Below are 26,307 nucleotides of genomic sequence, written 5' to 3' on the forward strand. Positions count from 1 at the left end.
CATAAATTTGAAAAAGGAACATGGGATTCTTGGTTAATGGGAATCAAAATCCCATTGACCAACTTTCCCTCTCTCAAAATCCAAAGAAGAATGCCCCCTCATAAGATTAAGGGGGGGGGGGGGGGGGTTCTTGTTTCCAAACGACTTAGAATTCCTATTTTTCCAGATGTGCTATAAGATAGCATTGATTTGCTCCAATAGAAATTCCCTTTTATTTTCCTTGGAGAGAGTTGTATCCTTTTCACCAATTATTCTTTGTTCCCTTGTGGTGTTGTTTCTCTAAGCCCTCCCTGACACACTTAACAGCCTCAATGGAGGAATGGGTGCCCTATTTCTAGAGGTGTAAATGTGGGCTGTCATGAGCCGTGTCGCATTCCCTGGTGAAAAATTTAGGGGTTGGCCCGATGTGGCCCACGGCTCAGGCCCATGTCGTACCGCAGGCCGGGCTGGCCCGTGGGCCGAGCCTTGGGCAGGTTGGGCCGTGCATTGAGCCAAAGCTATTTATTTAAAAAAATTGGCAAAAAACTTAAAATTTTAATTTTATATGAATTTTGTGTATAAAATTACTTATATATATACAATAATTAAATAAATTAGTATAATAAAATTAAAAAATATTTATTTTATTAATATATTATATACTATACATTATTATATAATTATAATTTATATAATATTATATAACTATATATAAAATATATATAAATATATATATGAGTCATGCTGACTGTGCCGGCCCATAGGCCTCGAACCCCCGGCCCAACACAGCACAGACCTCCGTACTGGGCCTGGCATGGCTCGTAGGCCTTCGTGCCATGCCGTGTTGGACTTGTCCAAAATCGTACCGGCCACAAGCGGCCAAGCCCAATTTACACCTCTACCTATATGTTCTAGTCGTTCGCGGGCATTGTGAGGCAATGCATAGCGGTGGTAATGACGCACCAACGTAGATACCAAACAGGATTTTTCGGTCAAACAGAAATACAACATATATTAAATTAAAGGGTGCCACTATGATATAAAAAACATATGATATCTGATTGGTCAAAATTCTTTCCGTACCATATCTTTAATAGAGGATTGCAATACTTCCATACCAAACATTAATTCTTTAAATCATTTAATTCAGCAGCTTCAATTGCCAACAGCCTTTGAAACAAAGGGGCAATTGATTAATTTAGATGGTTTTTGGTTTCATTAGGAAAAAAATCATTTTATCCCCATTTTCAAAGGAAAATTCGTATGAAACATAACATTTTCTGATGGACTACAAAGGAATTAAACAGCCCCTTAGTTTTGTTTATAAAAAAAAACAGCCCTTAGTTTATTCACTTCAGATTCAGTGCGTTTGGACTCTTAAGAGATTTTCTTATATTTTGACACGTTAAGGGTTGCTGAGTTTTATTAAACCTACAACCGACCGAAGAAGTAAAACTTTCAACTAAATAAAAATAGGTGTTGAAACAAAGATGCATTTGGCAATGGCGAGTTTTCTTCTCACCTTGCCCTCTTTTTTTTTTTTTTTCAAAACCTCCAAGCTTTATCTTTCACCAGTGTGTGAGATCTGTCGGATGCTGCCTGTAACTTGTCCTATCTACAATTAATCTAGAGATAAAATGCATAGAAATCATACATATATTTATTTTCTTATGATTTCAGTTAAGCGTTAATGGAGATGATTTGTATTATTTGTGGGCTTTGGAGTTTTTTATTCAGTAGAAAAGCTTCTTAAATTTGGCGTTTGGCTTGGTTTTGTTTTCTCCTTCCGAAAGGAATTGAGGAGGCCAACTCCGGAGTACTTCTCGTAGAGTCGTAGTCATAGAGGGTCCCGTTCAACTGTCGTTTGAGTTAAAGGGTAAAACGGATATTTTAGACTTTCCGTCTATGTTTATCAACACCAGTCAGACTTTGACAATTGTCATAAACAGTAGGATAGCGTCAGTTAATTTTCAAATTTTCAAACAGTAAAAATACATTAATCAATTAGTAGTTTAAGAAATTTATCCTAAATTTAATACAACTCAGCAACTCTTGATGTGTTAAAATATTGATGGACACGAAGAGAAAATTTCTTACAGTCCAAACACACTGAATTTAAAGTATAGTTTATTCATATGATAATGTAGAAGTGCCATACATCATACATGTCGTTAGATGTGGTTAAATTAGTGCCATAAACCCCCAACTGAGGTGTAGATGGGATTATATGGATAAATTTTGACTGTTTGCATAAAACAAGACCTGGCAATTGGGTTGGGTGGGTCAGATTTGAGTTGGGCCAAGGTATTTTGGGTTGATTCCGGGTCGGGTTGTCAAATGCTAGACCCTAATCCTAAATGTTCGGATTAGGGTTGACCCATGGATCAATTCGGGTCATCCACAAAAATAATTGAATTTTAAAAAATAATGAAAAATATTAAAATTAAAAGAATTAACCTTAAAATTTCAAATATAAAATAAAAAACTTGAACACTTAACAATTTAAAGAGTAAACAATAAAAAATAAAAACTAAATAGAAAAAATTAAAGAATTAAAACTTCTAACAATATATAAATAATCTTGATTAAACTTGACAAATGGGTCAGCGGGTTGATCTATGACCCAACCCAGTTTTTTCGGATTGGGTCAATTGGATCAACTTTTTGCCAGGTCCACATAAAACAGCCGAAGCCGTTTGATTTCTCCCCAAACATGACACGTATTCACCACTAAATGTGCAATTAACTCTATCGTTAATGCCTTTTTATTTGTAAGAAAACAAATAATAATAATGACTATTCATTTATGTCAGAACTCAAGACTCAATTTTACATTTATTCGCTGAAACATCATCCTCCTCATCATTCCTCAATTTTACATTTGTGTCCTTCCTCTCTTCTCCCTGCACCTTCGGAGCTGGTCGATCTTGTTATTGTACCCATCTCATTTCTTCCTTTTGGATTCTTGTTTTTCTTCTATTATAAATATAATAAAAAAGACAGAATATAATTTATCGATAATTGTTTAATTTTTAAATAAAAAAATTGTAAAATTATGAATCTGAAAAATCGCAAAGAGAAAGAGGATTGAATCGTATCCGTTGATCATTGTCTTTAAAATCGTATTTATTCCCTACAGTGCAACTAAAAGATTGCTAAAATAAAACGACCCACAGGTCATTAATAAACATGTACATATACCGATTCAATTGAAATTTCTTTTTTTGACCCTGTTGAAAATATTACCAACCAGCTGATTGACACCTTACACACCAAGTGGCAAATTCATATTATTAAATGGAACCGATTAAATGTTGGCACATCACCCAAAATTTGATACCTCCGCTTTTACAAAATTTTGATAGACAGAAATTGTATTGAGAACGTGGAAAGCTGATGAAGTGGAATGTTATGAAAATTGGGAAAAACTTTAGCTGTTGGAGGCCGACAGCCGAGAAAATTTCTGGAAATGCCACGTTACTACGAGGTCCGTGTGAGGTGCGCTTTGTGAGAACAGATCGGACTCCTCCGGCGAAGGGAACCTCTCGTCTTCCTTTCCCGCATCGACATCGTTCGTGTTAACTGTCACGCGCAAACATGGTTCAGATGAAAGCTTAGGGCTTCTTTTTAACAGAGCAAACATGGGGTCGTTTAGGTCAACCAAATCGACGATCTTCGAGAAGGAAGAAAGAAAACAGTAAGTTTCTATCTATCTTGATTTCTGGATCCCATTCTTCTTTGGTTTATTTACTTAAATTTGATGTTTACAGACAATATCAGGACCACATTCGAGGACTCAACGCATACGACCGTCACAAGAAGTTTTTAAAGGATTACAGTGAGATAACCTTCCATCTTTCAGTTTTATCTTGATTGTATCTTCTTCTGTCGAATTCGTTGTCAATCATTTTCTTAATGAGAGACATTCAATTCATGTTAAAATTTAGCTAATTAATTCATTTCTGTTGAATTCGTGTTACGTGGTTGGCCAATACTTCAAAAGCCTTAAGACAGTTTGAACGCGTCAAGCCAAACCATTTAGCCTTTCACAACTAGGATTCCCCTTTGATGTAGAAGGTTACACTGTCCAGCGAATCCTTTCCCATCCTTATTTTTTATTTCTTTGTCCCCCCATTTTGAGGGGAAGTTGAGTATATAAATGTGAACACACCTTGTGAACTCAGCGGCCCCATTTGGTAGTTGTATTCTTTGATATTCATGTTCCTAATTCAATGGACTTCGATTGATGCTACTGTCAGTAATTCTTTTTCTTTAATCTCTTGTTTTAAACAGTCTATTTTGGTACAATAGTGGCAAACATGACAAGTTTTTTTTTTTTTTAATGATCAATCAAACATGAATTAGGGAATTGTGAGTAGCTCAGAAAGCACAAGTTAAAAAGCATGAATTTAGGGAATTGCAAAGGGAATAGAAGATACCTCTTTCCCCAACATGGTGTTACCTTTTTGCTGGGAGGTGACTCATCTGCCTATCAACATATTTCCTACATGCATTTATCAAAAAACATATTTCGTACATGCACAATGATCAAGTGGAAGGGTGTGATTTGTTAGATAGACCAGAGGATGTAAACTGCAATGCAGTATGAAGAGTATTGGGCAAAATTTTATGCTAGTTCATATGTGAATTCTATACATCCACCGCTAGAATCAGAGACATGGGTAGATGCTCCATGAATATAGCAACCATGACATCTGATGTTTGGAGAAGGTCTGAATATTGAAGCAAAAAAAAAAAAATGTCTTTGGGAAGACAAAGTTCAAGGGAATGGATATTTTAAGGATTTGGGAAATGAAAGGGCTATTGTAATGTTGGCTGGAGAAGCAATCGGATGGTTCAAAAACTGGACTGATGGTGCTATTTCAGCAAGGCAGAATGTTGAGTGAAAGAGCTTGAATGATGAAGGGAATAGAAGATAGATATTAGGCTGAGAGGAAGGGGAACAAAAATGGAAGGTACTTAGCATTGTACAAGTTCTTTGGGCAAAAGAGTAAACGGTTGCTTTATTTTCCTGAAGGCATGAAAATTTCAGGGTGGGGAGAGATTTCCAAAACTCTCCAGGAGTTTTTCAAGGTAAAGAAAACAAAAACAGGGTTTCATTCATGACTAAGCACACAGAAGATATGTCAGCCAAAACAGGTATGACTGAAGGGGAGCGAATGATCTGTGCAACTAGCAATGGTTTGGGTAAGTTGGTGGTTCACAGAGGTAAAGGGAGTTGAGAGGATAGGTTTATGGTTTATAGTAAACAAGATGTAAGAGATTGGTGGAGGGTGGGAGAGGATATTTGTGTACATTTCAGCTTAAAATTGCCAAATATAGTTACCCCCTTTGACAGATCAGAGCACTTCTAGATATTGCTGAGGAGCTCTCAGTGAAAGACAGTGGATTTATATCAGTATGTTAATCTAGTTAACCTGACATAAACCCGAGTTAGAACGGGGCAGTTTAAATCAATTGTTCACTTAAATAGACCTATTTGCATCAACTCAAGTGCTAGAACTTTCTAGAATACCAATTAAAGGGTAAAATAGGCAAGAACAAAATACAAGAAGATTCTAGAATTCGGGAATCCCAAAATCATTATAAATAGGGGCCCCATACTCATAGGCGGACCCATTAATAAATAATAGCACATCTATTAGACCCATTAGGGGAGGGAGACCCATATTCTCTCTCTCCTCCTTTTCCCCTCTCTTTCTCTTTCTTTGCAATTACCAACATTGCTTCCATGGCCATTCTCCTTAGACTTTTGGAGTTAGACAACAAATGCCAAATCCACTAGCTTACACTTGAGAGGCATTCTTTTTTCGGATTTTGAGAGGGGGGAAAGTTGGTCAATGGGATTTTCCCATTGACCAAGAAACCCATATTCTTTTTTCAGATTTATGTGGGGATCAGGGAAAGTTTATTTTCCTAGGTATCACTTCTCCTAGGTGGGTAAATAACTTTCCCACTTGGGGGGAAAGTTGCCAACACTTGAATGGGACAAAAATACCCTTTTAATAATGGATTTTTATGGCCAAAATGGTCATTGCCTTATTTACATGGGAAATAAAAGAATCTTTCTTGGGAAACACTTACCCAGGTAAGTGCATTTACTTGGAGATAACCACTGAAACAGTCTACACTAGTGATGGTCAAGTGTTAATCTTGAAGTGGTGCTTGCACCTTACACTTTTAAAACAATGTGTTGGGGTTGTTTGGAAGAAGCTTTCGTAGACAATCTTCATTATGCTGCGATTAGGGTGTTTGGTGTAAGACCTGAATATTTTCCCAAAAAAGTGGAGGTGTGCCTGAATGGGTTTTTTGTCAATGTATGGTTAGCGTCCTCCATTGAAGCTTCCTTGTTGAGTGATGGTTGTAGGAACGAAAATGAAGAGGCTAAATCATTTGCATTATGTGGCAAGTCTCTATTGGTGCATTTAAATGAAGAATGTTTAGATTTGCAAAGTTGAGAGAAAGATCTGGGGAAGAAGGGTGAAGTGCATCATTTAGCTATTAATGGAAGACCTCAAGAAACTTCTTAGGTGCATGGTGGTAGTTGGCCTTGTGAAGTTGTGAGGTTGCATGAAGAGAAACTTGACTGAGTTTGGCGAGTTCATAAGTTGTTGAAATCAAGCTTCATACTGAGTCCAAATCCACTATAACATATTGGATAAACCTGGTCCACCTATAATTAGTGGTCCAACCCCTACCAAGGTCTAGTGCGCTCTACTCATCAAGAAGCTTAATTGGCCCGAAATGTAGGTCTGCTGCTACCATAGTCTGTGTTATAATTGCCCTGAAAAATTTGGGCCTGACCATTGATGTAAGGCCCTACAAGTATTTGTATTGTAAACCAATGGACCTGACAAGTATTTGTATTATGAGGAGACAGGTCCATCTAGCCCTGACAGGCCTGACTATGAATTTGGGTTGGAGCACACTCTAGAAACTCTTGGGATATCACTGCAAGCTTTAATAGGGCTTACTTTCTTCGAAGCCATGAGGGTTAAAGGTAATGCAAGGGAGGCCAGTGTTGGCCTTGGTGGATAGTGGGAGCACATTGAACTCTATTAATTGTTCTTTGGTGAAACAAATGGGCTTAGCAATTCAACCCATTTCCTTATTTATGTTTCATGTGGCAGATGGGAACCATCTATGTTGTGAGGGTATTTGCAAAGGGCTTAACCTGAGAATCCAAACTTCCCAGTTTATTGTGGACTTATACCCACTTGAATTTAGTGGGGCTGACTTGGTGCTCGACATACAGTGGCTAAGACTTCTCAGACCTGTGCTATGATGTGATTGGAGTCGTCTCACGATGGTGGAAGGAGAAGAAGCCCACTTGCAAGTGTTAATCCCTGATAATATAAGGCAGATTAGTTTGACTTCACTTTATAAGGCCAATTACCAGCCCACACTAATGCTACTGGGGCTGCAGCAAATGTGCCCAACTCTATCAATAAATGAGGCCTCCAGGGAACTGATGGACCACCTATAGAAGGTTCAAGAGCTATTGATTGAATACCAGCTGGTTTAAAAACAGTCAGAGGGTCTCTGTTAAAACCATCGGTTAGGTCCCAAGACCATTGGATACCAACCTCTCTTGCCTGAGATCAAGCCCACCAACTGCCAGCCGTACTGATACGCCCATTACCAGAAACAATAAATTGAATGACAAGTCCAAGAACTATTGGATAAGGGGATGATCCAACCTAGTAACATCCCTTTTGCTTCCCTGATTCTTTTGGCAAACGAAGGATGAGTCTTGGTGTTTTTTCATTGATTATTGGGCCCTAAACAAAATCATCATAAGAGACAGGTTTCCTATTCCATTTATCGACGAACTGCTTGTGTTATTAAATCAGATGCTTTTGGGTTTGGTGTGGGGTCATTGATGCAAAAAGGCATCCCACTAGCCTATTGTAGCAAGGCCTTATCCCAACAAGCCAAGTCTAAGTCTGTATACAAGAAGGAACTGATGGCTATTGCCCGGAATCCAAAAGTAGCACTCTTATCTCATTAGTCATTGATTTACTATCTTATCAGACTAGAGGAACCTCAAATTTTTGTTGGATTAGCAGGTGGAGCTGATCAAGAAGTATGTGGCATCTGGTGGGATATGTCAGTGGCAGAAGTATGTTACTCAACTACTAGCGGGAGTCCTTCATCCTCTTCCTATATTGATTCAAGTTTAGGAAGATTTATCAATGGACTTATTGATGAAAAAAAATTATTAATGGACTTTGTTTCTGGCTGCTCCATTGGCTGACAAAACGGGCATCTTGGTGATGGTTAACCGACCTTCGAAGTATGCTCATTTTTCTGCCTTACCCCACCTGTACACTACAGCTATGGCGGCACCGTGGCAGAGGTTTTTGTGAAACAGGTGTTGAAACTCCATAGTATCCCACGCATCACCATGTCTGGTAGGATGTGGTTCTGGGCCAAGCTCTTCTGACTGCAACAGGGCACCTGCTTGATTCAGTCTACTAGTTACCACTTACCATCCCCAGTCAGATGGGTGGATTGAGGTGGTAAACAGACGTCTTGTAACATATTTAAGGTGTTTTTCTTCTGAGAACACCTTAAATAGTGGGTTAAGTAGCTTCCATGTGCGGAAACATGGTACAATACCACATTCCACTCTTTAGCGGGGATGACTCCTTTCTGAGCTCTTTATGGATAAGACCCTCTAGCCATCCTCTCATATGAGAAGGGCTCCACTTTAGTTGCTCCAGTGGATGAACACCTTAGGCAACGAGATCAGATTCTACAAGAGCTAAAATGTAACCTAGTGTGAGCCCAGCAATTCATGTTTAATTATGACAAGAAACACAAGGAAGTCAGTTTCCAGGTGGGAGACCTTGTTTTTTCTTTGTCTGCAGCTTTACTGGAAAGTCACATTTGCAGAAGGGCTTGGCACAGGCTCACTCACCGTTATTTGGGCCTTTTTTTTATATTGGAGAGGGTTGGGCAGGTTGCTTATAGGCTAGGGCTCCCTTCACATTCAAAGCTCCATCTGATTTTCCATGTTTCTTTGCTTAAGAAGTTCATTGCTGGAGATATGATTTGCAGATCTACTTTGCTGAATTTTTCTGATGATGGGAAGTTGCTGTGTGATGCTGCACAAGATAATAGACTTTCGTTGGACTAAAAGAAATAATAAGATCACAAAGGAAGCCTTGGTGATCTAGTCTGACCTTCCTTCTGAGGATGCAACTTGGGAGTCATTTGAGCAGCTACACTAAGAATATCCAGATTGATCTCCAGGTGAGGACTATTGTTAAGAGTGCACCCACGACCCAGACCCAAGGGGCTAAGCCACCTCCAAGTTGGCCAGCTTCCCATGCTATGACAGGTTTTACACTAAGGGTCCTCATCAGCACTGGATATGCAACTGCGCTCAGAGTTAGTTACAACTGGACCATTGTAATAAGAATATATAATGCCTCAGTTTAAGCTCTTGGGAGATAGTGCAGATAATTACCTAACTCTCTCTCTCTCATATTCCGGAGGTTACCCTTGAAATTCCCCTGAGTTAGGCAGCTTCCTAAGTTCCTAACATGGGTCCACTCAAATTTTGACAAAATCCTAATCCGAGCCCATCCGACTTGCACCCCTAAGTAGATTTCCTTAGTTTAATGAGGTAGAATTTGGATAAAACGAATAATACAGACAGTGAGCTCTTTATCTGAAGTATTCTGGTGTCCCAAAGCTGAGGGGTGATGAACAATCTCCTTCACCAAGGATGGAAGGGGACTACACATAATCCATACACATTTTACCTCTTGTTATTCATATGTCAGTAATAGAAATAAAAAAAAAGTCATATGTCAGTAACTGTATTGATGTTTTACTTTATTGTTTACAAAATGAAATGTTTGAATGTTATTTATTTTTGTATTTTCTATCAAAGGTAAAATTTGTGAAAAGGATGACTTTGTCTAGTGGTTGGTAAAAGGGCCATTACCCAATGTTGGTCCTGGTTATCCAGGGTCTTGGGGCTACTGTGAAATGGCTATGGACCTAACTTTTGACTTTATTTTTTTTTTATTTTTTATTTTGGCACAAAATGGTCACTTTCAGACTTGAACCTGCATTCTCCACTTGCCAGACTGATATTTTATCATTACACCACCAAACAATCTCCCCTATCATCTTGTGGCGAGTATATTTTGTTTTTGTTTTCTGGGGGTGGGGCATTGTGAAGGTGAGGTTGAGTATGGATTTGTTTTTCTTTTTTTGTATAGCATCTGGCATAGAGGTACGGCCTGTGGGGGGTTGATCTTTTTATGTTGCTGCTTCCTGCATTTTGCATCTTTCTGATTTTCTTTTGTTTTGAGTCCTGCAGGATTTTTACTACTTGCATAGCTCTTTTCCTTAACATAACAATTAAAAAACTCTTTTTTATAAGTGAATTTTTATTTTACTATAAAAAAGATTACATTCCCATGTCAATGCAAGGATGATGATTCTACAAAGAAAAAATTACTATTCCAAATCTTGGTTGGGTACATTACTAGGGATGCAAATGGATCAGATCAAATTGGATATAGGTAGATCCAAATTTGATTAATTTATATTCAGATTTCAGTTCAATCAAATCTTATCCATTGTATGTATATTGGATTCAAATTGAAATTGGATCGCAATCAGATATTGAATAGCATTAATAATTACATTCAAAATGATTAAAACATTATATATTATTAATAAAATGAACTAACTGTAAATTTAGAGAAAGAGAGATTGCGGGAGGACTTGTTGGCAACCAGAGGGGGGAACTTCTTTACTGTGGGTGATCGGAGGGGACTTTAATGTGGAGAGATTTTTGGAGGATAAGAAGGGAGGAACCCGTAGATCAAGGGACATGAGGAGATTTGCAGATTTTGTCAATCAATTTGAATTTGTTGATCTCCCGCTTGTTGGGGCCCAGTTTACTTGGACAAACAATCAGGAGAATCCAATTTTGGAAAAGTTGGACAGATTCTTGATCTCTTCTGGATGGGAGGAGGCTTGTCAAAATCTAAAACAGATTGCCCTTCCTAGTCCAGTTTCTGATCACTCTCCTATTCAGCTGGTGTGTGGATTTCAAAAGACAAGGGAAGCTCCCTTCAAGCTTGAAAATGCTTGGTTTGAAGAAGAGGGGCTGGTCCATTTGCTTACTTCCAAATGGTCAGAAATTCAAATTGAAGGAACAAGCTCTTTTGTTTTTGCAAAAAAACTCAGCCTCATTAAAGATTTTCTGAAACTATGGAAACACGATTCCAAAAATGAGGTGGAGCTTGACAAGAGGTTATGTTTAGAAACTATCAAGGAATTGGATTTAGCGGAAGAGGGGGGTCCTTTGTCAGAAGGGGATAAAAAAAAGAGGGCAGAAGCTAAACTGAAGTTAGATAAACTAGCCTATAAAGATGAATTGAAATGGAGGCAAAGAGCTAAAGTAAAGTGGCTAAAAAAGGGAGACAGAAACTCTAGTTACTTCCACAAGATGGCAAATGCAAGGCAAAGATTTAATCAGTTAGAGAGATTGGTATTAGATGGGGAGGTGGGAGAAACTTGGACAGACATGAAAAGAATTGCCACAAGGTACTTTTTAGACTTATTTAAAGAAAATTGGAAAAGAAGACATCTTCCAAGCAATCTGGCTTTTAAAAGACTTTCAGAGGCACAACAAAGGGATCTAGAAGCCCCTTTCTCAGAGAAGGAAGTGTTGCAAGTGATTAAAAATATGGAAGTCGACAAATCTCCAGAGCTGGATCGCTTAACGAGCTTATTCTACAAGAAGTGCTGGGAGGTGGTAAAGGGTGATTTGGTGAAGGTTTTTCAGGATTTTCATCGCAATGCTGCTCTGTAGAGAAGTCTGAATGCAACATTCATCTCTCTAATTCCCAAGGTAGAGGGGGCAACAAAGATTAAGGATTTTTGGCCAATTAGTTTATTGAATAGTTGCTACAAGATCTTGGCCAAGGCCCTGGCTGAAAGACTTAAGAAAGTTCTTGACTCAGTAATTTCAAAAAACCAGTTTGCTTTTGTGCCCAACAGGCAAATGCTAGATAGTATTTTGGTAGCTAATGAACTGATAGACTCAAGGAAGAGGGAGGGCAGGCCGGGGTTGCTTTGTAAGCTAGACTTGGAGAAAGCCTACGACCATGTGAACTGGAAGGTGTTGGACTTTGTCTTGGAGAGCATGAGCTTTGGTCAGAAATGGAGAAATTGGACGAAGGTATGCACTACTTCTCCAAAATTTTCAGTTTTAGTGAATGGTCAATCAACAGGTTTCTTCAAAAGTTCCAAGGCCTTAGACAAGGGGATCCCCTTTCACCACTTTTGTTCATCTGTGTGATGGAAATATTAATTATGTTTGCAAACAAAGTGGGTGAATTGGGCTTGTGGAAAGGTTTTTTGAAGCTTGTCCAGGGGGGGGGGTGAGAAAGTCCAGTTGCTCCAGTTTGCAGATGACACACTTTGCTTCATTGATGCTGAATTAGATCAACTTGGAATTTTCCTAGGGGTTTTAAGCTGGTTTGAAGTGGTAACAGGGCTAAAAGTAAATTGGTCTAAGAGTAGACTAATTCCAGTGGGCAGGATTGAGGTTCTTGATTCTCTAGCTGAGGTCCTGGCCTGTCAGATTGGTTTTTTGCCTACTATATACCTTGGCTTGCCTCTAGGAGCCAAGTGTACTTCTTCTTTGATTTGGGATCTGGTGGTTGAAAGGCTGGAAAGAAAACTAGCTTCTTGGAAATCCAAATATTTAACTTTGGGAGGCAGGATCACTCTCCTCAAAAGCTCCCCCTCAAACCTGGCCTCTTATTTTCTCTCTCTTCCCTATTCCATTAAAAGTAGCCCATAGGCTGGAAAAAATCCAGAGAGATTTCCTATGGAAGGGTTGGGATGAGGAAAAAAGAATAAACCTGGTCAATTGGGACCAAATTTGTTTCCCCAAAGGAAAAGGGGGTCTGGGGATTAGAAAACTGAAGATATTTAATGAAGCGCTCCTTGGAAAATGGATCTGGAGGTTTGGACAGAGAGAGAGAGTTGGTGGAGGAGGCTGATAGCAGCTAAATATGATACAGACAGAGGTGACTCCCTAGGGTGTTCTTTGTGGAAGAAGATCATGGATTTGTATCCACTGCTGAATAGGGGTCTGGTTCAGAAGGTGGGAAACGGTCAGCATTTAAATTTCTGGAAAGATATTTGGTGTGCAGAAAGGCCTTTGGCGCAGTTGTTTCCTCAGTTATTTTGCTTGGCTTATAATCAAGATGCTTTGGTGGCTGAGTGCTATGAAGTTTCAAACAATTCCATCATTTGGAGCCCCTCATTTAGAAGAAACTTTCAGGATTGGGAAATTAATCAAGTAAGGGAGTTATTTGAGCTGCTATCAAATCAGATCATAAACCTGTTGGAAGATGATAGATGGAGCTGGATCTGGAGTGCAGACGGTTTCTTTCCTGTGAGGTCCTTTGCCAAAGTTTTGGAAGGAGATAACAGACCTGTTTTTCCAGCTGCTATTGTTTGGAATGCGACAGCTCCTAGCAAAGTACATGCCCTTGTTTGGGCTGCTGTCCTGGATTGGTGCCTCACCAAGAAAGACCTGCTGAGGAGAGGAGTGCAAATTCAAGACTTGAATTGTGTGTTATGTGGTCAACAGGAAGAGGATAACAATCACTTGTTCCTCCATTGTTCTGTTTCAATTTCTTTATGGAATCACCATCTTTCCTTGGTAGGAGTGCCCTGGGTCATGCCAAAGTCTGTGCTGGGTCTGATGTGGTGCTGGGACTGTTTAAGACTTTCCAAGTTGGCCAAAAGTGTTTGGAGATCAATTCCTGCAGCAGTGATTAGTACCATCTGGGAGGAGAGAAACAACAGTGTTCCAGGACAAGGCCAAAGGAATAGACAGCCTCATCTCTAATTCCTTTGGAAAAGTGGTTTCCTGGATTGCTTCTGTAAATGGTTTCCAAAACAGGGAGATTGGAACCCAGCTGAACTCTGGAAATCTCCTTGAGCTGTAATGTAATCTGGTTCTTGGGCCTGCCTTCTTTCCGGGGGCCTATTGTATCCTTCTCTATATTAATAAAATTACCTTACCTTTTTCAAAAAAAAAAAAAAACTTTGTTATTGTATATCATGAACAAAATGAATTGAAACTAACTTGTTTGAAACTTGAACTAATGACTCTTTTATAAAAACACAAAATTCAAACCAGTTTTACTTTAACAATATAAATAAGTATATGTAAACATATAGATTTAAATTGGATTGACTTGGATAGGGGTGGATCCATATTTGATTCAATTGTAAAATGATCAAATTTGGGTCGCCCTTGCAAGGTGCCAACCAGCTGGTTGGTAAGGTCTCCTGTTGGTCGTAGCGGAGACTTGGGATCAAATCCCGCCTGCACCTGGTTGGGTGGGGGTGGGGGGTGTTATGGGTTGGGGGATGGGCTACCCCTGTTGTGTAACCCTTCAAAAGAAATAAAAAATTTGGATCGCCCTTAACTGGATTTAATTCGACTTCGGACAAATGGATACCTTTTGCAGCTGGATCAAAGAGGATAAATTTGAAAGACCCAAAACATGGTGGTTATAGAACCTTATTGTTATGTCCTGTTTGGTAAGTTCTACGCAACTTCATACTAGTAGAAATTATTTATGGATGAAAACGTCTAAAAAGATATAGAATGGTGTTTTTGAGACATACTTAGAGCCAGTGGTGATGTGTTTAGCAAAGCTTCCCTTTTAGTAAAAAGGGTGATTCCATCTGGTGATGTGTCTTCTTGGCTGTCTTTCCATGTGACCAAGGTTGAAGAACTCCAGTAGTTTTCATGACAGGAGCTAATTCAACTTAGGTGATGATTGATTTGATTGCCACTTAGTGTGTGGTATGCTGAGTGTCCATAAAGGATATTTTGATGTAGCCCTGTATATTGAATTATGAGGGGCAGGTTCTAGATCACCAAAATTTCCCCCTCTCAAATGGTTTTGGGCTTCTCCCAGGTGAACCATATCAAGCCTAACTTTTGCAGTTACCCACTGGGCTACTCAGGACAGTTGGGGATTGGTATTGTCTAGGGAGATAGTTCAGGAAAAATGTTCTCTTGCTTCTCTCGTCCACCTGAAGAGGGAGATTCTGGGGATGATACTGTTAGATAATCTTGGCTACAGGACTATCAATGTAGAGGACGACTGAGGATTGTGTTGCTCCTCAGTATGTAGGCTGGATGCCTCATTTTCTTCTGCAAATGTTATTGCTGATGATCTCATGAAATAAGGGATCTCTAGACCTAGTTAGTTTGGGGATCTTTGTCATGCCATTATGTGTTTTTTGTTTTGCTTGGGGTTGTATTTGTTGTTTTCTTGTGTTTTAGTTGTCTTTGTTTTTTCAATTGGTAACTGAAACTTTATTGTTTTATTAGAAAGAAAGAAAATATGTACAAAGTATTTCCATTATAGTGCCTTACATTTGGATCAGACCCTACTACTCAACCATTTAGTTAGTGGTTTTTGTGGATCGGGGTGTTTTCTTGTTATTGATAAAATATTTTCTACCAGTTTTGAGAAAAAAATCTGCTATAAAAAATGATGACTTTTTTGACCAGCAACACAGAAATGATTTCATTAATAATATAAAGAAGAATTACAACAAGAGGTTGTGGAAAAAATAAAAAAAAAATACAGGTTCAGAAAAGCTGACCCAACCTAAGAATTACAAGTGAGCCCAATACAAATAAGTTTTTTTGTACCCCTTGCTTAGCTAGACCGTCTGCCAGACTGTTGGCAGTTCTCATAACCCATTTAACTTGGACTGTCATATTTCTTGATAGCCATTTAAATTGTCTGAATTCATTTCTTAGATGCCATGTCACCCCTCCCCATCTTCAGCCAGTTCACAACAGTTCTTGAATCACTCTCAATGATCAGTCTATTAATACCCAAATCTTTATCCTTCTCAACCCCATATGCTGCAGCCAATAGCTCTGATCTAATCACATCACCTTGTTCAGCTGGTCCCGAGTATAAGGCTATGGTGTTTCCTTCCTCGTCCCTAATGACCTCTCCTATGCCTGAGGGGCTCGGATTGCCCACACAACTCCCATAAAAAATAAAGAATTATTGTCTTCCTATATAAAACTATAACATCAAGATAGAGAAACAGTCTTCAATGGGAAGATGATCATCTACATTGTGGAATTTCCAGAACACAAGTATAAGACAAGTAATGGATACCAGTGTTTTAAAAGGCGTGGGAGGCGTACGCCTGGAGGCGCGCCTCTAGGCGAGGCGCTCCCAAAACGTCCTGAGGCGTATGCCAGAGGCGCTGACACTTCTAAGGCATACGCCTCTTGCGCTTTTTTCATGAGGTGTGCTAGAGGCGTACACCTCATGCGCCTCATGCACATCTGATATAAAAAGACAAAAAAAAAAAGAAAAAAGAAAAAAGAAAAAAAAAGGAAAGGAAAGGAAAGGGAAGGGAAGAAAAGATAAGGGGAAAGAAAAAATGAGATCCCCCCTTCCTCTTCATCCTCCTCCTAACCCCCCTCCTCTTAAGGAGGCTTGTGTTCGGGAGGCTTACGCCTCTTGCGTTCTGAACTATGCCTCACGCCTCTAGGTAGTGGAACGCCTCGCGTCACACCTCCGCGTTTTAAAACATTGATGGATACTATTTAATTGGAATTGCATCTTCTTCTATAGAACATGCACCGTTTTTCTGCCAACAAGACATTTCTTTTTTTCTGAAATTTCTTTGATGTCTTTCATTCTTTGTGTCAAGTTGATGTACTTGAAGAAAATCCACAGTTTTTTTTTTTTTTTGTAAATTTTTAGATTAATGTCGAGAATTGCATGGAGATTGTTGCATATTATTTATTTTCTTATTATTTCCTTTAAAAGATACATGAAATTCAGTGCCAGTTGGAGTTTATTTCAACAATTGCTTGTGTAATTCTCAGTTGACTTCTATGGGAAAGGAAGAAATGTGCACGAAAAATTGCCTGTTAAAACTGATCAGGACACTCTCAGAGAGGGCTACAGGTTTGATTATGTTATCAGTTTAATTAATTGCTCATTTATTGGGTGCCTTGCAGATTCTTCATTTTGAAACATTTTTTCAAAGAACTGATTACTGGAAAACTGGCATTTTAAATTGATTTTTTTTGGTAATAAATAAAAAAGAAAGATTATTAAGAAATAAGAAAGAAGAGTACAAGAGAGGTGATGAGATATCACCTACATGCAAAAGAAAAGAAAAAACCTCAAAACCATCTTTTCTTTTCTAAAACAAGCTTTCCAAATCCCCAACAAAGAATGAAACACCCCAAATAGAACACACAAATAACCTTTGAAGACAACATACTTAAAAGTCAGCCCTCCAAGTTATACTAAATAACCTACACAAACCAACAACACGACTATCAACCTCTCAACAGATTACCCGTTTATTCAGCTTTTCTGGAGTCTTGAACACAAGCCTCTTTGCTTCTCTGACTTTTTGTTTCACTATCTTAATGGGCCTGGTCCCAAATAATCCCACTTTCAATCTGGCAAAAACTTTTGACCATGGTTCAAAGTATCAATACGCCCCTGTGTATTGGCAGAGGCATATTGGTACTAAAAACCATCCGCGTTTATTTTTTTAGTTTTTTTTTTCAAAAATTGGTTTTTGGGGATGTTAAGTATATTTTTTATTAAAAAAAGAGGGGTCCCGAAATTACGATCCTTGCTTTTGACACCTTAACAGTTCAGTGGTTTATCTGACTTATTATTATTTTTTATCAGAAACGATAACTTTCATTAGAGATAAGTTAAACTGAAATACAGAATTCAACCCTTATCAGAAAAGGTTGATCCAATAAACATCAAATATTACAGCACTGCTCAATAAAGATTCTCCCTTACAGTCCCTTGTTTTGCTAGGGCATCAGCAAAACCATTTGCTGATCTCCTTACCCACTTGAACCAAACACCCACCTCCCTTGTTATGCTAAGAATTTCCCTTATCAGCTGTCCATATTGCCAAATTCCCAGCTGCCCTGATTGCATCCACACCCAATTACCAACTTGGAGTCTCCTTCTATCTCAATCTGTTGTAGCCCCAATTGTTTGGCCAGTTTTACACCTTGATGTAGTGCCAAGATTTCCACTCTTAAGGAATCTCCAACTCCTATTGGACCTGAAAACAAAGCCATTATCTTGCCTTCGTTATCTCTGAAAACACTTCCTATACCAGATGGGCCTGGATTACCTATAGAGCTTCCATCAAAGTTCAATTTGACCCTTTGTTGTGCTGGTGGGGACCAAACTTCCTGTATCATAGCTTTGGAAGTAGTAGTAGTTGCCACAATACCCCAACTTCTATAAATGTCTTCAACTGAGAAATCCTTAAAAAGATCACAGGATTTCAACCGATGGATAACCTTAGTAGTTATTCCTTCCACAACCTCTTCCTTGGATCTACAACTGCCTTTGAAGATCCTATTGTTTCTTTCCTCCCACATTGACCACAATACAACAGCTCTAGTGGCTCTCCACATAATCCTTCCACGAACCGTTGGTTGCCTGTAAAAAGCTGGATCAAAGAGGTTCACCACGCTTGAGGAGGGAGTCCACCTGCAGCCAAAGAGAGAAGAGAACCAAGAACAAATAAAGAACACAAAGGAACATGAGATTAGTAAATGTGAAATTGTCTCACCAAAACCCAAACAGAGACAACAAACATGGGGGGAGAGGCACATATTTGGTCTCTTTTTTTGCAATAAATCCAAGGTGTTGATTTTTTTGAGTACCACTTCCCAACAAAAGGCTTGAATTTTAGGGAGTACAGGGCTACCCCACACCTCCTTTGAAGGAAAGTTCCCTACAAGGTTAGAGGTCTAAAGCAAAATGTTATAGAAAGAAGAGCAATTGAATTAACCAGAAGGGGAAGGTTTCCAAATTCTGCTATCTCTACAGGACTGATCAAGAAAGACTTCCCCTAATTGAGTGATCAAATCATCAACCATCCCCATTTCAGAATCCCTTAGACCTCTTCTCAAGCCTAAATCCTAGGAGTTATCAAAAAACACTGAAGAGATCACTTTTCTTTTGTTTTTAGACAAGGAGTAAATAGAAGGAAATCTATCTCTAAGGGAGTTTTCACCAACCCAAACATCTTCCCAAAACAAGACTTTATTTCCAGCGCAGACATCATATTTGAAATAAGGAAGCATAAGAGGCAAAATACCTTGAATAGCTTTCCAAGGAGAATACTGAGAAGCCCTAGGGTCGAGTCCTGCATCCCAGCCATTATTTGCCAATCCATGAATACTAACAATCACTCTAGACCAAAGTTTGTCCTGTTCCATCGGTAGTCTCCAAATCCATTTCCCCAGCAAAGCCGTGTTTCTTAATCTTATATTTCCTAACCCAAGGCCTCCATCATCCCTACTCCTAGAAACCACCTCCCACTTCACTAAGTGATCCTTCTTAGTATCCCCTGATTCCCACAAGAAATCCCTCATTATCTTCTCTAACTGGTTAGCTACTTTCATTGGTACTCTAAAGGTAGACAGGAAATAAATTGGTAGGTTGGCTAAGGTTGACTTGATTAAGGTTATCCTACCCTCTAAAGAGATGCAATTCTTCTTCCAATTTGCTAACCTCTTGGAAAATCTTTCAATTACAGGGTACCAAAAACTTTCAACCATTGGGTTCCCTCCCAGTGGTAGCCCCAAATATTGTAAAGGCCAGCTCCCCACTTCACACCCCAAAATCCTAGCTAGGGAATCCACCTCCTCTCCCCCTAAATTGAGCCCTGCCACACAACTTTTTCCCTAGTTAACTTTAAGATTGGACTTCCTTTCAAATTGAAGCACTAGACTCTTTAAGTTCCATAATTCCCCTTCCTCCCCGTCACAAAACAAGATGATGTCATCTGCAATTTGTAAGTGTGTGACAACCACCTCCTCCCTACCAATCCTCCAACCTCTTATCAAATTGTTAGCATCGACCCTCGAAATCATGGCACTCAACACATCAACTACTAGGGTAAAGAGGAATGGGGACAATGGATCTCCTTGCCTAGTACCCCTCTTTGCAGGAAAGAAACCCCTAGCTACACCATTCAACAATTTTGAGAAATGACATGAAGAAATGCATCCCTTTACCCAACTGCACCATCTCTCCCCAAATCCTCTCCGCTTGAGAACCTCTAGTAAAAAATCCCAGTCCACCATGTCATATGCCTTTTCAAGATCTAATTTGCAAACCAACCCCTTTTCTTTTCTCCTCCTCTTCACCTCAACACATTCATTGGCAATAAGTATTTGATCTACAATTTGTCTTCCTTCTACAAAGGCCCCTTGATATGGTGAGATTAGAGACGGGAGGATCTTTTTTAATCTTAGCGCTAGGACCTTAGAGATGATCTTATACATGCTTCCCACCAGGCTTATAGGTCTGAAATCCTTTGGTTGGAGAGCGTCCTTCTTCTTAGGAACCAAGGCAATAAAAGTTGCATTTGCTCCCGAGTTAAAATTGCCTCTCTCATAGAACTCTTCAAAAACCTCCAACAAATCCTCTCTAATTATCTCCCAACAATCTTGATAGAAGGCCATTGAAAAATCATCAGGCCCAGGAGCTTTAGCTCGATCCATGGAGAAGATTGCATTTCTCACTTATTGGGCCTCAAATCTTTTTTCCAAAGATTCCAATAAGACACTATCTTCCACCCTCCACTCCAAGTCCTCTAAGCTTTCACTAGGTCTCCCTGGGTTGTCATACGCTAATTTGAAGTGATTAACCAAAGCTTGAGCTATATCATCTTCCCTTGTCAGCAATTGCCCATCCCACTCCAATTTTGAAACAGAATTCTTCCTTCTCCTACCATTTGCTAATGAATGAAAAAACCTTGTATTGATGTCTCATTCCTTTAGCCATTTGCACCTGGATTTTTGCCTCCAATTTATCTCCTCCTTCCTAAGATCTTCCAGTTCCTGTTTCAACTTCCATCTTTCCACCCTACCCTCTTCCCCCAGCCTTCTTTCAGCTTCTAGTCCATCTAGCTCCTGCACTCTCTGACTGATTTCCACTTTCCTTTGCTCTAATCTACCAAAAACCTCTTTATTCCAAATCTTGAGTCTAGCTTTCAAGAGTTGTAGTTTCTTGTAAAACCTATACCCCTTCCATCGGAATTCCACTTGGTCCACTTCCCACCATTCTTTTACCTTAGCTAGAAACTCTAGATGAAGTAACCACATGTTTTCAATCCTAAAAGGGCACGGGCCTCCATCTAGTCTTTCTTGAGACAACCATATTGGGCAATGATCTGAAATAGGTCTCGGCAATGCTGTAACACCTAAAATCCCCCATTCAGCTTCCCAATCCATTTAAAGAGGAACCTATCCAATCGACAACAGGTAGGGTTTTCTTGGAAGTTTGACTGGGTAAAATTTGCTTGCTGAAGAGGGAGGTCCCTCAATGCAAAATTCTCCGCAAAGAGATTAAACTTCCTCATGCTAGATGTAATCCTACGACTAGGGTTATTGGACTCGTTCAAGAATCTTATTACATTGAAATCCCCACCCAAACACCAAGGGCTATCCCACAAACCCCTAATGGCTGCTAGTTCTTCCTAGAAACCTTCCCTTTCCCTGTAAGAGGTGGGATCATAGACATTAGTTATCACCCAAGCCCACCCATCTTCCTTTCTCTTCAATTTTATTGGCACCGAGAAGTTCCCAATTAATTCTTCTTCACACTCTCAGTCTTCATTTCTCCACAAAGTAATAATTCCCCCTGAAGCTCCCCACGATTGTGCAAAGGCCCAACTGAAGACTTATGAAACATCTTACTGCATTAGGGATCTTCTCCACCTTTGGATTCATTGAGTTAGCATTGATACTTTCTAACTCCAAGACTGTGTTCTTCTCAAAGACTACCTAACTACCCTCTTCAAGTCCATTCCTTTCAACTTAAGATGACCTCAGTCTGTTTTGAGTATCAACACTCCTTACAATACACCAAGCTGTCTCAGGATACAAATTATTCTCCCTTTTCTTCGAAGGCCTGGAATTTTTCTTCCAACTCCTTAAAAGTTTTTCTTGCAAATTCCTCTCCTCCGAGAGAAAACAAGTTTAAAGATTTACTACCTCTGTATTCATTACTGTATCCACATGGATTGTTTTATTAATTACATGGCATTTTAAATTGATTTCATCATTAACTGGTAAAAAGTGATACAATCATTAAACACTCCAGTTGTTACAACTTATTTTGTGTCACTTTTGGTTTCAATTTGTTCATAGATCTATCATCTATTAGTTGAACTGATGTTGTCTTGCTGCTGGGCTGGCTAGGATGTGATAGCTTAGTGAAATGACAATACTGAAGCATCATGAGGGAGATAAAGGCTGTAAAGGGATTTGCATTCCAGTTTTAATTGGGTAGCAAGAATAGCCAATGCAATGACGGATGCATTGGCTAAACGAAGGGATAAATAAACAACACCTGTTCTGTGTGCAAGTTGGGTATATATAATGTATAGCAGCTTTATGTTAGGAAAAGGGAGAGAATAAAATCTAGGGTTACTGCCAGCATATGTTTTGATGGGATGTTTTGCATTATTGTTTGTAACCAATTCTTTATTTCTATAAATAAAATTTCTGTTATCAATAAAAAATGCTGGTTGTCTTGGTAGTTTATTACTGAAATAATTAGTTTTTAAATTTGTTATTGTTAATTTTTATGTAAAAATTGATTAAAAGTTACAAAAGTTTAAAATAAATTTACATATAAAATGCATGTAGGACATACATCAATAATGAGTAAGCATTTACATATTCTTTCTTTTTCAGAGATTTTTTTTGTTCAATTTTCTTTTTGAGAGAATTTGTTTACATTTAAAAGCATTATAATATATTTTCCATTTAAACTAATTATTTAATTAAAATAAAAATTAGGAACATCATATTGACTAGGCATACATCATGAGTTGAAGTATTTCTACAATTTGGCATTTGGTTGGCATATCATTAATGATGCTAGTTATAATGCAACTTATGGAAGCAACGATACAAAATCAAGAAATAGTTTTGCATATAAATTATAAAAATGATTATAGCTATGTGGTATTGATGGAGGATGACTTGAGCAAGCATGAAACTCCTTGCATTAGTGATGCAAATCCCCTGCTTACTCATCCAAAGAAACACAAAGTTGTACAGAATTCTTTGGTTGTTTTGTTTTATCTTTTCTTGCTCATTTGCTTTACAATATACATTTGGATGCACAAAACTTACTTTTGATGGTATTCATATACTCGCACAGTCACACCAATTAAGCATTGCCAATTTTGGTCCCCCATCATGTTTTGTTGTACATTGATGAGAACCCTTGGTTATATTGTTTCAAATTTTCATGTTTATTTGCTTTCCAAATGTAATAATTGAATGTATAACACTTTGGAAAACAAGATGATGTCAAAGGAACGAGTAATTCTGAGGACAGTGAACTCTTTGCTCTTAGTTGGCAGCACAAGACCAATTCAAAATATATCTCACCATATTTTCTTTCCTTTTCCTTTTTATTTTTCAGCTGAGTACACTGTTTGTATAACTGAATTTTAGTAGTCTGCCTGCTAGTTGAGCTAATTTTGTGACACTTTAATCTTTACATGTATAGTTTCTCACTATACATGATGTTTACTTGTACATGCTGATTTATAGAATCATTAATACGATATTTTACCTACTTTTCAAAAAAACCCTTACTTTTGATGGTATCTACAAATTCATGACAATGGGACATTGCCTTTTTTCTTTTCCCTGTGTCATGGTTGTGTAATTACACCAATGTCTTGTGAATTTTCATTATAAATGTTGACTTCCCCTCCCCCCCCCCCTCAATCTTTCATGGAGTAGCTGATATTTTCCAGTATTCTAATATACTTTTCATCTGTGCATTCCTGATTATGTCTTGCCCCTAAACAGTCCAACCAAATAAGATTTTGAAGTTTGGCATTTTCAAGCATCTCAAAATTTATAACTCAAACTGCAAAGGAAAAATGAGAAAATGCTATTATTGAAGGAGTTCTTATCTCCTATTTTTTATTCCTTTTCTTTTTTTCTGTGTTTTTCCACCCAGGGGGGGGGGGGGGGGTAACAACATTGGCCAGTTGTGAGTTCAACTTGTTGATTAGTAATGGTCAAAGTTCAAAATATCAACACACATGATACCAAAAAATTGTGTATCACGCATATTGTTTGGTCGATACACATTTTTTTTTTAAATTTTTCAGCCTGATAATTGAGAGATAGGCTGATGAGGATGCATTCTATCATCCAAAACATTCAAAATCCCTAAACCTTTTTGTATTTCATATCTTGCTCTTGAGTCATTCTTGCAAGTTTTGGTTTGCATGTATGTGTTGGATCCTAAGTGGGCTCATTTAGCATCATATATCAATTATAGTTCAAGCTATAGTTGTATGGGAAAACAATGTTCCAGATGTTTAACATCCTTGCCTATTTTTCTTGCGGATGTTTAATTTTGAGTTTATACAAAACATTGTCAAAGGTTTGGATACAGCTAAGATTTTTCTTTGAATAGGTTTATCCGTTCTGAGGAGGATGATATGGACACATCTTGGGAGCAAAGACTGGTGAAACGTTACTATGATAAGCTTTTTAAAGAGTATCCTTTGGAAAGGAATGCTATCACATTAATTTATCTTGGGTTTGGAACCTTGATTTTATTGCTATGTTTCATCTTGCAATCTTTTCATTTGATATTTTATTATCAAATTTGATTTTATATAGAAGGAAATATACAGCTGTTTTTACTATAGTATTTTTGTGTGGCAAGCCATTTCTTCCCTTTCAGCCATGCTTTCTTTTCCCGATGAAAACTTAAGTCATCTCAACTTTAAATTGAGAAAGACCACCATATCCGCTCAATATTTTAAGAACTAAAATGGACATTGGAATGATGTTCCATGATTTTCTTGGCAACAAATTTGACTTTGTAGGCAGAGCTTCACTTGGTGATAAATCTGACCATCATCCATCTCCCTTCCCCAGAAACAAACTTGGCCTTTATCCATAAATCCCCTCTTGGTGATAAATCTAACCTTTACCAGGGGATTTCTTTCATATTTCTTGATGATAAGTTTAACCTTCATTAGTGGAACCCCTTATCTAGCGCTAAATTGCCAGAAGGGCCTTGTTCCTTTCATCTAGTATTGAACCTAACCTTTTTTGAAAAGGGTAAAGGTAATACAAGAGATAGGTGACAAGACATCACTTACAACACACATACAACAGAACCAAACCTCCTCCCCTCTCAATATAATAATAACACCACCTCAACGAACATAAAAGTGCCACTCCTATGACCACAACACCTGAAATACTTACCTCCCAACTAACACCAAACACCGCATCCCTCATTCCCTCCAGAGTTTTTCCATTCCACTACCTGCCCCTTTCCACCCATACAGCCAATAGCTAACAACCCTCCCCAGTCCCCTCAAATGCAAACAACCATCTCCTATACACCTAAGTCCCAACATTGGTACTGTCCAATGGAGAGGGTGACTCTCTAAGGGCTGAGATTTTTGCGGCCTTGGAAGGAGTCCAAAGAGCAAGAGAGTTGAATGTTTGAAGGCTGATAGTTGAAGGTGACTCGGAGGTGGTGGTAAGATGGTTAAAGGAAGACAAGACTGCAATGTGGAATTACAGCAATGAAAGGAAAAAAATTAAATGACTGGCTAAGGATATTGAGATGAAGTACAGTTGGGTGAAGAGATCTGCTAACTCATTTGCTGATGGGCTAGTAAAGAAAGGGGTGAATAAGGATTCTTTGTTTTGGGCTCATTTCTAATCTTGTAATCTCGTTTTGCTGGTTGCAGGGTAGTTAAGATAGTTCACCTCCCTATGCTTGTATGTATATTTTTTTCCTTAAATTTTAATGAAATTACATGTTATTGATAAAAAAAAGAAATGAAATTTTTACAGGATCACATCTTGCTTCCACCCAATGAATTGGATAACAATTCTTTTTGCTGTTAATTAAAGTACCATCAATATCCCTATGGTTCTCATCAATATGATTAGTTGCTTAGGTTGCTACCATCTCCAAGATGAAGTATATTTTCATCATTACTGTATTTAACATGGATGCTTCAAAGATGGATAATACTTTTTGTAGTAGGAATCTGCTGAATTAAAAAATATGAAAGAAAGTAGTTTCTTGAAGAGAGAAGGAGAAGAAGAGAAGTTTGAAAGAAAAGAAAGCAAAAATCTGGCCGCCCCCTTCACTTATTATTTATACTAAAATAATAGAACAA

At 38.4% G+C, this 26,307-nt stretch overlaps 1 protein-coding gene across 4 annotated transcripts in view; it reads left to right on the plus strand.

Annotated features, from left to right (window-relative positions):
• Positions 1-3,303: 3,303 nt before the first annotated feature.
• The window catches only part of LOC104597412 (folate-sensitive fragile site protein), a 53,495-nt gene continuing 30,491 nt past the window's right edge, over positions 3,304-26,307 (plus strand). The window contains exons 1-4 of one of the 4 annotated variants that reach the window (XM_088891452.1): positions 3,304-3,676; positions 3,750-3,817; positions 16,937-17,018; positions 24,570-24,653. In XM_088891452.1, coding sequence (XP_088747578.1) covers positions 3,621-3,676; positions 3,750-3,817; positions 16,937-17,018; positions 24,570-24,653 — 290 coding nt within the window. In that variant the 5' untranslated portion in view covers positions 3,304-3,620. The remainder of the gene's footprint in view (positions 3,677-3,749; positions 3,818-16,936; positions 17,019-24,569; positions 24,654-26,307) is intronic. The other 3 variants (XM_088891453.1, XM_010258919.3, XM_088891454.1) reach the window with 3 other exon arrangements.

This window comes from Nelumbo nucifera, chromosome 7 (genome assembly GCF_055504915.1).
Source record: "Nelumbo nucifera cultivar China Antique chromosome 7, China Antique-T2T, whole genome shotgun sequence".
In the NCBI taxonomy this organism is placed as follows: Eukaryota; Viridiplantae; Streptophyta; class Magnoliopsida; order Proteales; family Nelumbonaceae; genus Nelumbo; species Nelumbo nucifera.